Source organism: Schistocerca piceifrons, chromosome 6, assembly GCF_021461385.2.
Source record: "Schistocerca piceifrons isolate TAMUIC-IGC-003096 chromosome 6, iqSchPice1.1, whole genome shotgun sequence".
Classification (NCBI taxonomy): domain Eukaryota; kingdom Metazoa; phylum Arthropoda; class Insecta; order Orthoptera; family Acrididae; genus Schistocerca; species Schistocerca piceifrons.
In genome coordinates, this window is record NC_060143.1 from 518,518,235 (window position 1) to 518,534,186 (window position 15,952).

General features: G+C 38.3%; 1 protein-coding gene across 4 annotated transcripts in view; it reads right to left on the bottom strand.

Annotated features, from left to right (window-relative positions):
- Nucleotides 1-15,952, bottom strand: part of LOC124802909 (synaptotagmin 1-like) — a 1,021,155-nt gene that overhangs the window by 56,664 nt on the left and 948,539 nt on the right. For 3 of the 4 annotated variants that reach the window (XM_047263978.1, XM_047263975.1, XM_047263976.1), the window contains one exon: nucleotides 2,409-2,526. In XM_047263978.1, coding sequence (XP_047119934.1) covers nucleotides 2,409-2,526 — 118 coding nt within the window. The remainder of the gene's footprint in view (nucleotides 1-2,408; nucleotides 2,527-15,952) is intronic. The other variant, XM_047263977.1, reaches the window with a different exon arrangement.

Below are 15,952 nucleotides of genomic sequence, written 5' to 3' on the forward strand. Positions count from 1 at the left end.
AAGGTCTTTAGGCAGGATGGAGGTGGGCGTGGAGCAGGGCTATTAACAGGAATTAAGGCCAGGAGGATTACGAGAATGAAGAATATGTTATAAACAAGGAAACTTCAAAAAGAACATGTTGCAAGGGCAAATTCCAACTAATCAGTTCAGAAAACTTGGTGCTGGGGAGATGAATTCATACAGCACAGGTTTTTAAGCAACCACTGAAACTGAGTATGTGCTCTCAGCAGTGTTTTCTGTCACTAAGTGATCAACGTTGCTCAAGCCATAGACAGAGAGTGACCATTGATTCAGGTGAATAGATGGTTAATGGTTGTGCCCACATATAATGCTGTGCAGAAATTGTAACAACACAGCTGGTATATTTCATGGCTGCTTTTGCAGGTGACCCTGCCTATGATGGGATAGGATAAGCCTAGGAAGAGACTGGAGTAGGATGTGCTGGGCAGGTAGATCACACAGATCTTGCACCTAAGTCTTCTGAAGCGATATGTTACCAATGTGGTGGAGGGTTGGGAGTGGGTGTAGCATAGGGGTAGACCACGATATTGGTTGGGTGGTGTAATACCACTTCTCAGGAGGGGTGGGAAGGATTGTGGTTAATTAAACCTGGGGTGAGTCATTTTCTCCAGTCCTATTAAAGCACATTTGATTTAAAACAGCCCAGCTAATCAAAAAACATACACCCATTGTCAAAGACTGTAGTGAGACTCACAGGTGATGCTGGAAATAAGAAAACCAGTGTTAATGTAATGGCTGTGTGTGTACAATGTGAAAGAATAAATGTCAAATACCCTACACTAGATAACATGGAACAGCTTTCTGGTCTTGAACAAAAGTAATCACCTTGTTCAAATATTTTTCATTTACATGTTGATAAAATCACAGGCAACCATATTAAAATGATACAATTAAGATACTTATGTGGAACTAGTAAAATAAGCTTTTATAGGAAACTCACTGTTCTGACTTATCAAATTTACCACATCCACGTTGTAAGACGAAGCAGAATATTGCACTGTGACAGTCCAATAAGAATGCAGAATCAAGATCACACAGATTAAATTCCGGTATATCCTCCTGACATATTTAACAGCCGGCTTTGTAGAAAATGAAGAAAAGAAGATTAAACAAAAGCTATCTTACCATCTTACTATCAACTACATGATATCAGTATGGTGCACAAGTACAAATACTTGAGCAAATGGAGAGGACAGACACAAAAAGCTGAAGATATAAATTTCATATACTCTGGAGAATAGATCTTGTTCATGTTACTTGTTACTGCTGCTGCTGATGGTGGTATTAGCAAGCAAGGCCATGCAAACAGCAGCTCTTCATATGTACAGTAAAAACTGCTGACGTTCCGGCAAGTTAACAAAATTTCTTTCCTCCAAACAACTTCCTCTTTGTCAGAAACAAGTTTGACAAATTCAATAATATGATGAAAAGTACAGTTTTGACATTAAGCTGATGTTCAGTGATAAATCAGAATTTCACTTTGCATAAATCATAAGTCCCATATTGAATGCATAAAATTATTTGTATCAGAAAGGCTTCATTTCACAACTGAACATCTTTAGGGGCATCTGGAGCCAACGTTTTCAGTGGCATGTTTTTTTACAAAAATGAATGGATATTTTTTTTTCTTTAATGATGTCAGTTACCATTCATTACCATTATTCTAGGAAATGAATCTGACAGTGGACTTGAGTCATCAAATTATGTAGTGCTCCATCAAATTTATAGGATAATGTTTGTGAATGCATAAATTAATCTGTACATATTATTTTGAGTTGCAGGCAACCACAGCAAAACCTACACATTTTTATAAGAAGACAGAGAAACACCACTCTTGCTGTAGAAAGCTTTGATTTAAAAAAAACTTTCTACATTCAGAGTCATATTTTTGCCTTCTTATAAAAACCTAAATAAGAATTCACTACATCACTGGTGGGATATATCTTGCCAAGGATTAAGGCCTATGTGGTTACTATCACAAAATCTCCATAGGCTGCAATGGCAGCAGTCATTTCTGTAGTCATGACTGACATGTAGAAATGCAGAAAAGCTGAAAGGCTACTTGATACTTAAGACAAAGTGGTAATTGTATCATTTAATTTACCTCTGTAAAAATGTCACCTCTTGACATATTTCACGGATTTTGTCAACACAGTGTATGTCTATGTCAAGGAAAGTGATCATCTGGCATTGCAATAGTTGAAACTGTAAAGGTTACTTGTGTAAGTAATGCTTTTTTTAATTCTCTCTGCCTGAAAACTTATATGTAAAATCAATGAAGAAGGAAAAAACAAAAATGCATAAATTTACTGCTGCAACCAACAGTCAAAGAAAACATTTTACAAAAGTACTACAATTTTTTTTAATAGGAAAGCTATAATTGTAACCTGAAAGTCCTCCCACGTCCATCTTCTTCAGGTTCTTTGCTTCTAAGATGACAACTGTGAGCTTGCCTGCTGTTGGCACATACCGTAGAGAGAAGCAGATGTCTCCCAGCTTGTTTTCCTGTTAGCATTAAATTCATTAAACATCATCTTAATGCTGAAAACTGACTAGTATGTCTTCCAGGCTGGTAGTATTTGCTTTACAGTAAATGAATGGTTGTTCTTTATCAGTGAAATGATGTGGTCATAAAAAATTTAGTTTCTTCCATACCTCTTTTGCAGACCCAAGTTGACAGGGGAAAAAGAAATAGGTGGCATGTCTTATGTGAGTATAGAGAATACTATACTCAGAAAAGAGAACATGATAGAAACAGAAAATACAGATTTTCAACATGATATCACTGAAGTACACACATGGCACAAGTCTAAAAGGCAATGCTAAAAAACTAATAGGCTGTTGGGCCTACCTTTGTGTTTAACGTAGATAACCCATTAGAGCTTCATGAACAAGTGGCAGTAGCCTACATGTTTTCATCACACTATGGTATTGTTATTGTTGCTAGAGTGATTTTCTATGTAGCTAAAGCTCCATTGTGACCCATGAATGTTACATGGTGCTTCAGTCAAAGTTTAAAGTGCATAACTCACTGAGTTCTACCTAATCTTCAAACTACAAGGTATAATAATATTAATATACTCCCAGATGTAAAAATGATGTCTTCCAGATTTTTTCCACACTGTGGGAAGCATATTATTACTCAAATATGAGGATGTGTTGAAAAATAATGCCACTGAATTTTTTATGTGTAAGTTCTTAAAGCTTTTTAGATAAAATAAATGTAACAATCATTCTGCATCATTATTCTTCATGTCTACTATCTGCAGCCCTCTGCCGGAAAAGGGCTCTGAATGGTAGCATGGTGGTGTGTACCATAACTATGTCATTACATGGAAACAGCATGCTGTAATCAAGCTTCGAATTCAAAGAGTTCATCCACACATGGTGCAACCTCTCCTACAGTGTGACAATGCCAGGCCACATGCTAGTGCTGTGAAATATGCAATATTGTGATGCCTTGGGCTCCCTGTTATTGGTAATCTTCCATACAGTGCCAATGTGGCCCCATTGGATTTTCATCCATTTCTGAAACTTAGAGAATACCTTCAAGGATTTCACTTTGATAGTGATGAAGTGGTGCAAGCAGAGATGAGGTTGTTGTTCCATCAATAAAGTCAAACATTCTACAGTGATGGTATCAAGAAATTGGTCTCTTATTGTGGGAAATATCTTCATCACCAAGGTGACTACATAGACAAATAAATATGTAGACATGAAGAATAAACATGTAAAATGTTAATAATGCTTTGTTTATTTAAAAAGCAATAAGAGTTATCACATAAAAAATTCTAAGGCCCTGCTTTCCAACATGTCCTCATATTTTGATGCAGTCAGAGCTCATCAATACATTGTATAAAAGTAATGGTGAGGTCACAGTTTTTTTGGGAAATGGGTGTATGGCCTCCCTCCCCATGTCCCCCCTCCATGGAAAGACACAGACCATCAAAATTCATTTAACAGCATTGAAAAACTTCTTCAAGGCAGTTTGCACCTTCCAGAAAGTGTGCTGTTACTAAGTAATATTGAAACTAACTTAGCCTGAGCACATAAATGTGGTTCCAATGGGTTAGCATGTGTCATATACAGTGCAAACATCTATAGTAAGGAAGCTCAAGGCAAAACACTGACAACATCTTGGCCACCATGACATTTTCACAGCTATGGAGCCTATAAGCCCATGTTGTGTCAATGTTGATGTCACTCCCTAAATAAATTACTTTACAATGTAAACAAGATTAATTAAATCTATCTTGGAGGTTGAGAAGAACAGGTACTGTTTCTCATGTCCATGTGCAGAAGCAGTATGTTGGCACTCTGTGCCATGGAGCCTAAATGATACATACTTCCAGTGACTAGCTGCCACCGTCTGTGTCAGTGATATGGACATTTGACAATGCTTGCACACAGAGCAAGTAATGTAGGTGATAACTGATTGAAGTGAAAAGCACACTTGGTTTTGACACACAAACAAATGAAAATACTAAGAAAGTACTGATGACACATGGTGTCAAAGATAAGCATGTATAAACAGAACAGAAGACTGCATTCCTACTGTAATTTGAATATTGCCTCTATAAAAACCAGTTAGCCTTTCACCAGTAATGGAAGACTTTTCCAGTATTTAATGGTTATGAAACTGCCTCTAAGGATCATAATTAAATCATAAGTGTAACAGGAGTTCCAGGACACTCTTTATAACCACACTGATCAGCTGAACATTATGACCACCTGCCTAATAGCTGGAATGTCCACTTCTGGCATGGATAACAGTGGCAACACACCTTGGCATGGAAGCACTGAGGCCTTGGTAGGTCCCTGGAAGGAGTTGGCATCACATTTGTGCACACAAGTCACCTAATTCCTTAAATTCTGGGAAGGGGAGTGACGACTCTGATGCCACATTCAATCACATCACATATGTGTTCAATCGGGTTCAGATCTGGTGAGTTGGGGGGTCAGCACATCAATTGGTACTCACCACTGTGTTCCTCAAACCAATCCATCACACTTCTGGCCTTCTGACATGGTGCATTTTCTTGTTGACAAATGCCCCTGCCGTCGAGAAACATGATCATCATGAAGGGGTGTATGTGGTCTGCAACCAGTATACAACACTCCTTGGCCTTCGTGGTGCCTTGCATCAGCTCCACTGGATCCGTGGATGCCCACATGAATGTTTCCTAGAGCATAATGGAGTTGCTGCTAGCTTGTCTCCATCCTGGATCTCAGGTGTCAAGGATCTGTTCCCCTGGAAGACGACAGTTTTGCACCCTCCCATCGGCATGACAAAGAAGGTATTGGGATTCATCAGACCATGCAATGTTCTGCCAGTGCACCAACCTCCAGTGCTGATGGTCATGTGCCCATTCCAGCCATAGCTGCTGATATCGTGGTGTTAACACTGGCACATGCACGATCGCCAGCCGCAGAGGCCCATTGTTAGGAGCGTTTGATGGTGCACTGTGTGTTCAGACAAACTTGTAGTTTGCCAAGCATTAAAGCCTGATGTTAGTTCCACCACATTTCACTGCCTGTCCTATTTTACCAGTCTGCCCAGCCTATGACGTCTGACACCCGTAATGAGGGGTGGGTGGACACCCAACCCCATGATTTCTGGACATGGTTTCACCTTCCTGTTGCCACATGTTGAAGACGCTCACCACAGTACTCCTTGAACACCTGACAAGTTGTGAAGTTTCCAAAATGCTCATGCCAAGCCTCTAGCTTATCACAATCTACCCTCGGTCAGACTAGATAGATTGCGCACCTTCCCCATTCTACACACAGACAGCACACTCACTGACACTACTACATGCACCATGCGTGTGTCTGACTAGCGGTTATTCCTCGCCTGGATGGGTTTATATTGATAGTAGGTTGGTGGTCATAATCGTTCTGGCTGATCATTTCATGAAAAGCTCTTCATGAAATGAGTACCTTCATCAATTTCTTAGACATTTCTCTCATTCTTGCAGCTAATAGAGGAACTGCAGATAAAAGTAAATTAGCAGGGCCTTAAATCAGGTGCAATATTTTTAATACTGAATACTAAGTTATTAATTGAATAATGACACACAGATTCCTGATTATCATTAAAAAAGTAAATTATGACAATAACAGAAATTTTTGAAGTTGAACTTCTTATTTAAAGAGAGAAAATAAAATCTGCTGTGGCTTGAGAATATCATAGCTGATAAATGAAAATGCTATGAATGAGACAAAAAGGGGATGATAAATCATGATGAGGGAGGGACAAGAAGGGTATTAAGGGGAAAGTTAGTTGTGAAAGAAGAAATATTGCTAAATCTACAGAATAAATTACTATTGGAAAGTCTCAGATACAGAGCGTTATAGAATGTGACTTGTGGAATGGCTGTTCATTGTACCAGCTTGCACGCTGGATCCTCTCATCTGTCACTGTTGCTTTTAGGGTTGTCCTCAAACATCTGTTGAGACTGGGATTTTATTAAACCTCCTTCAAGTTCCTCACCCTTTTGTCATTAACCCCCCCCCCCCCCCTTTTTCACATCTTACCGCTATCCCATCATTATTTTCTTCTTCTGGATGCACCTCATCTTTTCTTCTGCATCCTACAGCTTTCTCACTAACTTCTGGCTTTTTCTGATTTCCTGTATTCCACCTGAAATCATTCACTAATGATTTTATCTCTTTCACTGATTTTTTCCATATTCTGTATTCATGACATTCTTTTTATTAATGATGTTGCTGCTTTTTTAATTTGCTAGTATTACTTGTTTATTACACTTGGTCTGTCTAATTAATGAGCTGATTAAATGTTGTTATTATAATTCTTTTAATACAGATAATTATTGTGATTTCAGATTATTTGTGTTTAGTCAATAAGGATGCAAGATGAGGTTGATGAAGAAATACTTTCAATCAGTAAAAGTCTTGATAAGATCTTCACCCAATGCCTCCTCTTCCTTTCCTGTTATTCATATATTTGTTTTAGTTTGTTCCTACTGTTTGTGTGTAAAACCCCTCCTGACTTCACTGACTTCAGTTGACTCAGTAGCTGTCTTCATATTATTGTCCTTATCCCTTCCTTTAGGTTCAAGTGGATGTACATCATTGCAATAGTTATGCAGAGATGAAGAGGCTTATACAGGATAGGTAGTTTCAAATACAGCACCAAACCAGTCATTGAACTGAAGACCACAACAATAATAGCAGCAGCAACAACATGCCATTCCCCTCCCTCTACAAGCTTTCTGCAACCTTGTGTCATCTTCCTCCCCTTCTGGTCTTCCTACATACATATTCTTCTCACATCACATCAATTCCAGCAATCTCTTGATATCAGAATTATGAGTTGAGTAATATGTCAGATCTTTTTCCAATGGATAAAAATGCTAGTTCAAAAATCCAAGCAGTCATCACTAATTTTTGATACTATTCAACACTCGGTTTTGAAGGTGAGTTGAGGTCTGATCCTGAGCATTACAAACAAACTTATTTATTCATATCATTGTAGATGTTAAAAGCTAATAAGGTTATTCTTTACAAACGTTTTAGAGATGATTTATCAGAGAGTGCGATTCATAGTAGCTGTAATGTTTTTGTAGTTTAATTTGCATAAATGATTATAAGGGCCTTTTTTATAAATATTTCTTTCTGCTTTCACACCAGATGTTTGTGTTTGCTATTTTTATAATTTACACAGTAGTCCACTCGGGTGCCTTAAACTTCTTGAACTGCTATCCGAGTCTTTATAGCCTCTGATGTTTTCTCCAGCATTAAGATATGATTGTTAGGTACAGAAATAAACCTTGCACCATGGCCTAATACTCTTAAGACAGAAATCACCAAGGACACATTCTTGAACTCTTTTTGTACTAAGGATAAAAGAGAGCCGAGAAGAGAGTCACAGACTGAGTGAATGGATACAACAAACTAAAAGAAAGACAGTAGAGACTGAGAAAAATGAAGACGGGATCATTACCATTAGATTTTAATTTGTGATGTTTGGGCATCTAAGGATAGCCAAGCTTTTATGGTCTGCTTCATCTCAGACAGCCTTACTTGGAAGGAGGACATTAGTCATTTTTAAAGAGTTTTAGTACATAATTTATGATTCGTATAATGCAGCCAACCAACTGCAACAAGATTTTACTACTCTAACCGGGCTTTGACACTGACTGTGGGTGTCTTCATCAGAAAATCCAAGTAACTACATAAAGTAACAGATGAAATGATGTATGAGCAAAATGCTCTCATCATATAAAATACTTCATAAGAAGATAAAGTCTGATGCCACCTCCAGTGCCTGTTTCCTCTTGCATCACTTAGTGGCATATAGTGTGCTATGCCATGTAGCTATAATTTTCCTGATAACTAACAATTTTATGTCAGTTCCAATGTCTGTAATTTTTTATGGTTTAAATATTATCTTCTTCCTAAGTATTTTATTTGATGAGAGAAATTTGCTCATAAATATAATCATCTGTTACTAATTGCATTTGTTGGGTTTCTGATGAAGACTCACATATCGGGGTCGAAATAAAGGTTAAAACAAAATCTTGTTGCAACCGGTTGGCTCACACAACTTATCTCATTTTCTACTTAACAGGACTGTGGGATAGTTAAAATAAAACACTGACATATAGAATGCACTACAACCAGCCTAGAAGTCTGTTTTATCTATACTATACACATTTTATAGTTTGTGTTAAATGTGTAATGAGACACATACTATCACTTTACATCTCAAAGTGATTCACAGAAAGACCTTAGCACGCACTTATGCACAAGAATGATTTATTGTTGAAGGACTCATAATGTTGCATTTTAAATAAAAGCTGAACTCTTGATACCTGATTTCCGAAATAACTTATGTAGTCAAACAGAGGAATGTTCAGTATGGAACAACAATATGGAAAGGATAGACTACTGTTCACCACATAGAGAAAGCACTGACACACACATAGGAAAAATGAAAAGAATGCTAGATATATTTATATTCTGGATTATGTCCTTCATAGAAAACATAGAAAACACAAACACAAATCACACACATGGCCACTGTTGTCCCCAGGCACTAAGCCCTGACTGCAACTGAGTCTGAGGTGAGCAGCAACCTAGTTGGCATATGGAAATTGGGGATATGGAAGAGTCTCATAGATAGGAGAAGGAGGGATAGCAGGGCATGAGAGGGGGGGGGAGTGTGCTGCCAGTAGGAGTATGCAGGATCATGATGGGGAGGGGGGGGGGGGCGGGGCAGATGGTAGCTGCAACATCTGGAGGCTGTGCTGCAGGAAGAGGGGGAGTGGGACACCTATGCACATCCGTTGGCTGGATAGAAGGCATGTATGGTACTGGAGCAGGAACAGGGAAGGGAATAGGCAAATGGAGGACACAGACTAGTGAAGGCTGAAACTAGGGAGGTTACAAGAATGAAGGATATGCTCCAAGGGGAGTTCCCACCTGTGCAGTTCAATAAAGGCAGTGATGGTGGGAAGAATCCATATGGGACAGAATATGAAACAGCCACTAAAGTGAAGCACATCATATTGGGTGGAATGCTCAACAACTGGGTGGTCCAGCTGTCTCTTGCCACTGTTTGTAGTATCGCGATGACCATTCATTTGGACAGGCAGCATTTTAGTACTCATGCCTATGTAGATTGTCGCACTGTGATTATAGTTACATTTGTTGATCACATGACTGCTTTCACAGGTGGCCCTGCCTTTGATGGGATATGAGATGCCTGTGACAGGACTGGAGTACATCGTAGTGAGAGGATGTATGGGACAGGTCTTGCATTTAGGTCTATTCTAGGGATGTGAGCCACGAGTCACGGGGTTAGGAGCAGGGCTGGAGTAGCAGTGTACAAGGATATTGCTTAGGTCGGGTGGATGGAGGAATACTCCTGTGGGAGGGGTATGTAGGATAATGGGGAGGATATTTCTCATTTCGGGGCATGATGAGAGATAGTCAAAACATTGGAGGAGAATGTAATTCAGTTGCTCCAGTCTGTGTGGTACTGAGTCACAAGAGGAGTGCTCATTTATGGTTGGATAGTGGGTATGTGGGGGATGGTAGCTGACTGGGGAGGCAAGTCATGGCGATCTGTTTCTAGATCTGTTTGTGATTCACATCCACTGCCCCCAAATAATTCACCTGTTAACTTTTCAGAATTTGCTAACCTCAAACCTTGGCTCACCATCATTCCATAAATCCCTCAACATGGAAGCAAACCTCACATCTGCAGACGGAACCGCAATCCACCACTTAAGAACTGATCCTGATCTTATAATCCTCTGTGCTGACAAAGGCCCCACCACTGTGGTTGTGAACCACTAGTATTAGCTGGTGAAGGGACTCTGCCATCTGTGACAAATTCCAGCTGCAAGCACTTTGCCTCATGGCTCATATTCATACAATAGTCCTAGATTCTAGACCTGTATCATACATCTGCCAGGTGAGGGAAATTCCACCCACAAGCTCCTTGCCCCATGGCTCAAATCCCTACAATAGTCCTTGATGCTCCACCAGCTGGAGAAATTCCAGCTACAAGCCCCTTGCCTCATGACTCATATCCATACAATAGTCCTAGATGCTAGACCTGTATCATACATCCTCTCACTACCACCTACTTCAGTCTTGTCACAGACATTTCCTACTCCATCAAAGGCAGGGCCACTAACTAAGCTGCAACCACTGTGCCACATTATAAATGGGCTGTCTGTCCACATGAGGCCACCACCAAACTGTTGCCAAGAAACAGCTGGGCCAACCAGTTGCTGAGCAAGCCGCCCATCGCAATGTGCTTCGCTACAGTAAGTGCTTCAAACCCTGTGCCATCTGGATTCTCCCCACCAACACCAGCTTATCTGAACTGTGCTGGTGAGAATTCTCTCTGCAGCATATCCTTCATTGTCACAACATTCCTGAACTCAACCTCCCCCAGTTCCCTTCCCCCACTTGCCTATTTCACTTCCTGCTCACACATCAGTTTCAGTACTACACTCCCGTTCCATCCCATCAACTCACATACACAGCCCTTTTCCCTTCTCTCTTTCTCTACCACCCCCCCCCCTTTCTGCCTACTCCCAGCCCCAAACCTTTTCCACACTCCAACTACCTATTCCTCCTAGTATGCTGCTCATCTCAGACACAGTTGCACTCAGGGCTTAGCATCCACAAAATGATGATGACCATGTGTTGTGAGTTGAGTTTGTGTGAAAATATGTGTGTTTTCTACTTGTGATGCAGGATGTAGTCCAAAAGATGAACATCTGTAGCATTCTTTGTCATAGTGCCTGTCAGCAACTCGGTGCATCCTCTTTGTGGTAAGTAGCAATCTACCTTTTCCATATGTTATGCAGCAATTTATAATACCACAGTAATAGCTGGAGTTTTAAAGTAAACAGTAAAAAACTACATACAGGTCTCTTTAATAAGTAAATGTTTGAAGAGCACTGTCCCCTAATTTATAATCTTTTACTTAAACAAGACTGCATTACTTCCAGTATAGAACAGCACGACACTTTCAAGTTTATATACTGAAGTTCAAAATGTTCACTCAGCTGGTATGCAAAAATGCAACTCTGCTGGTGCCACACAGTTAGAAGATGCAGAAATTGTTTTCTTCAGTAAGAACTATTTTTGGAATAAGATTTTTACTGTTGTGTAGACAAGTTAATATAGAAATTGTTTTCTGTTGTTCAGATTTTGTTTGTCTCTACAGCACTGTGATGATGTAAGTCAAAGATACTTCCATTCATTACTTTGAAGCACACTGGACAAAAAATTAGTCAAGCTCAGGGAACATCAAACTAATACCATGTAACACCACCTCTGTCTTTGATAGTGGACTCAGTTTGATGAGGAAGTGAGACCAAGAGTTTTTCCAGGTATGCCGTATCCAACTGAAGAACCCATAGGTTAGATCCTGTGATGCTACTGTGTTATGGGGATATTGATTGCTACAGTTCAGACACTGTTTCAAATAGTCCCACACATATTCTGTGGAAGCCCAGAGATGTGACAGGATGCCTGGGTGTTGGCAAATAAGGAACATATGCGTCCAGCTTGTGAACATGGCTGCTGTCGTTTTGGAAGACTATATGGTCCACAGAATGCTCATCATCAAGAAGAAAGTGCAACACTTGGTCACCAAGAATGTCAAAATAAATATTCTAGTTCATGTTCAAGGTAACCTGAATGAGTAAGCCCAAGTCATGGTATGAAAAAACCCTCCCCAAACACATTAGACCACACTACATGCCTCTAGTCATCTACTGTGCAATATCTGTGTTGTGTGGCCTACTGAAACCATGCAGCTCTATGTGCATCTGTGAGAAATGGTTTTTAATAAGGTACATGACTTCAAATGTCCATTGCGTACAGCTCAGTTCACAATGTTCACACAGAAACTTGTTGAGAAGAACCTGCACTCACTGACAGCAGCAAGTCTTGTCCAGTTTTGAAACAGGCTGTCATTGGTAAATCATGATACTCATCTCTGTTCCCTGTTGTCGGGTTCTTTTCTACAACTACTGTTCACACACTGTGTAAGATGGCTGCAGCTGGTACATCAATCCTTATAGACATGTTTGACAGTTCATGTAGATACACTAACAAACTGGACAACAGCATTCACAGTGTGGGTATGGGTATGTCCAAATACAATAACTCTTTTCTACCATTCTGTCATATTGGCCCATCTTCTGAGCTGGTTCTGCACAGCTCACTGGCACATATTGCCATGATTTACATCAGTAGTTGAGAGTTACATGACCACTGGGCAGCAGTTCAGCACCATCTATAGGGCTCCCAAATGGCCTGTCTGTTCTTCAAATGGGGTGACTAATTTTGTCCAGTGAGCTTAGTTAATTTTATAATGTGTACAGCCAAAGTCAGAAGAAATCATATTATTTTGGTTACGTCCATTACTATAAACTGTAGCTATGACTGTTTTGTATGTACAAATGTGATATGCTAAATTTGTAACTTAAAGTTGTTTTCTATTTGTAATCCCCCTATCACAATATTACTGAATAAACAATGTAACAGTATCTGATAATGCATTCTCCAGGTTTGTTATGAAGAAAGTTTGTTGTAAGAGGGGTAAGTATCTATTCACTTTACTGACGTAATTGCAGAGATATAATAGAACTGATTTTCAAAGGGATTTCTGGTTTGTTTTTTCTGTATCTACACCTTCTATTAAGTTCTCCAACAGAGGTTTTAATAAGAACTGCAGTTTTAATAAAGACTAAACTTTGAATAGACTGTGTTTCCTGATTGACAAGTTTGATTTAGGTTTTTCATGGGTTTCCAGTTCCATTTGTTACCTGCTCAGTCTCTGTTAGATATGAACTGTCAAAATTAATATTACAAGACATAAGGTAATGCTAGTTTTACAATTATATCTGATGTCAAAATCCAATGTAAATTAACTTGTGTCATATCAACAGAAAATATTTCTGCCAGTTCCACACAAATGCACTATAATGCATGTGATAAATCTGTTAAACATGGGTTCAAATCTAAGCACCAGATATTAAAATAATGAAGATAAAGGGCATAAAATTGCAATGATTTTTCATTGAAAGGAAAAATGCAAATATTGTATGGATAATTTTTGCTGAATGTTGCTAATATTTAACAAGGAAGTGGGCAGCCACATTTTTTTTCCACTGAAACAATCCCTGCTATTGCTGTCACAGTGATATTTTCTAGCATTTGCCATAAAAATGCTGTTGATAGTAAGTGTCCCATTACTCTGCCATATTCTTGATTAGGTTGCTCAACTGCAAATTTCAATAATAAAATATTATTGAGTTACAAACTGAAACATATTTTTTTAAAATCTAGAATCAGGTGACCAGAAGTGCAAAATATATATATATATATATATATATATATATATATATATATATAAAAAAAAATGATGTATCTACTAAATATATTAGTTTAAAATGTTTTTTATTCTCTGAAAGCCACTGGAGGCACTGAAATGTGGATGTGAAAAATATTTCCAGTGGTTTCTCTTAACAAGCAGACAGCTACACATACTACAATTGCAGAATTTCCTAGGGAAAGTATTACATATTCAGGACACACTTCATTTGATTGTGTACAATTTATACTTCCGAAAAACTGATGTTTTATGAATTACTAAAAGGCATTCCTAGTCACTTAACAAAAATCATAGTTCACCAGCTATTATCATTCCTCAGAATCTTTTTTTTTTCTTTTTTCAAATAAAATATCCCATAATGGTTATATAATTTCCCTAGGAAAACTGCACTTTCACTAGTGTTGTGTCAAGAGGACCAGAAATTTTCATCCAGTTTCAAACTGACAAAGCTTCAAATGCTGTTAGCATGCCTGTAACACTCCATCTGCCTCCTAGTAGTTGTTTCATCTCAGTTTTTATAAAATTTTATTTTGTTTAAAAGCAAAACAGTAACAGAATAACTAATTTTCTTGTTGAAAATAGTAGTCTTAGTGCATATTTTCATGTGGGTTTTGTGAACATGATATGTATGCCGATTATAAATTAGTTTACAAAAGTAAGCTTTAATTGTGAAAAGTGTAAATAACTTACAGAAATGTCTGATGCAGCACTGAATGCAGTATAGCTTCATTTTATTCCCAACTAATACATTAGTTCCCAATATTCACACTAGGTGGCATGCATGAACTGGTTATTCTAACAGACATCATGGAGTTGTATAACAGTGCAGAACGTGCGCAGTGTTGGTTAAGGTTTCATGAATCCAAATCTGCTACTACAGTTCAGTGACAAAATATCACAAGCTGCCATCTCAATGACAAACTGTTATTAACTGGTACAATAGTTTCCCTGAAACTGGCTGTGTACCACATAGGATGACAGGTCAGGGTCAGCCAGCAGTCTCTAACACAGCAACTGAACAAACCTGGCAGTCTTACATTCATAGTCTGAGTAAATCAATGAGACATGCCAGCTTATAATTGAATATTCTTAGTGTTACAGTGTGGAAAGTATTAAAAAAAACTCATTTGTGAATGCCACTTAGTGGGAATGTCAGGCACTAACAATGTTAGGTGGGCATAGAGCCTGAAGATATATTACATTCAGTTCTCTATCAAACATTTCTGTAAGTTATTTACCCTTTCAATAGTTAATAGTTACTTTTTATAACTAATTTATAAACACCCTATATAAAGATTAATTAGGTGTTGGTAGCTTATTGCTCAGCTGATAATACAATATAATTAATGGTGAAGAGATTTAAGAAGTGTAAGGGATAAGTTGAGAAAAAATGTCTGCAGACTGTTATATACCAGAAAGAATGACGTAGAAGTGTCACAATTCACATAATATTTGATTTTACAAGGGAAGCATAATGAAAAATACTGTCTTCCTTTTGAGTTCAAAAGGTACAGTGGATTGGAAATGACATGAAGAGTACAGACGCAGTAATATTAATAATAGTCATAATCAGAAGAAGACAAGCTTTGCTCTGACAAATAAAGTCAGATAGATGAGCACCACTGTGCTACCCAGTCAGCTTAAATTTTTTTAAGCCATTTGAATGGGAAAAACATTTCTTTCTTTCACAACTGTGCTTCATGGATACGACATAAGAAGGACTATCATTAATGCTAGACAATGTGTAGCGTATCTCAGAGAAGCAATTTTTAATTGTTTTGCACTACTAACATACTTCTAGGACATGTAGCACATATTTGACAGTTTTCTTCATGATAGTGATATTTAGATGAATTATAATATTGTTCTTGTGACTAACTGTGTTACCAGGACATTGAGAAATATTAAAAAAGTGCTCGCCAAGATAAACTTGTTTTCTTGTTTTAGTGATATTATACGAACCATCTGCTAGAGTGCCAACAAAGTGAGATTAAAGACATACTAACATTTCATTTTGTGCAATTATATATATATCTTCTG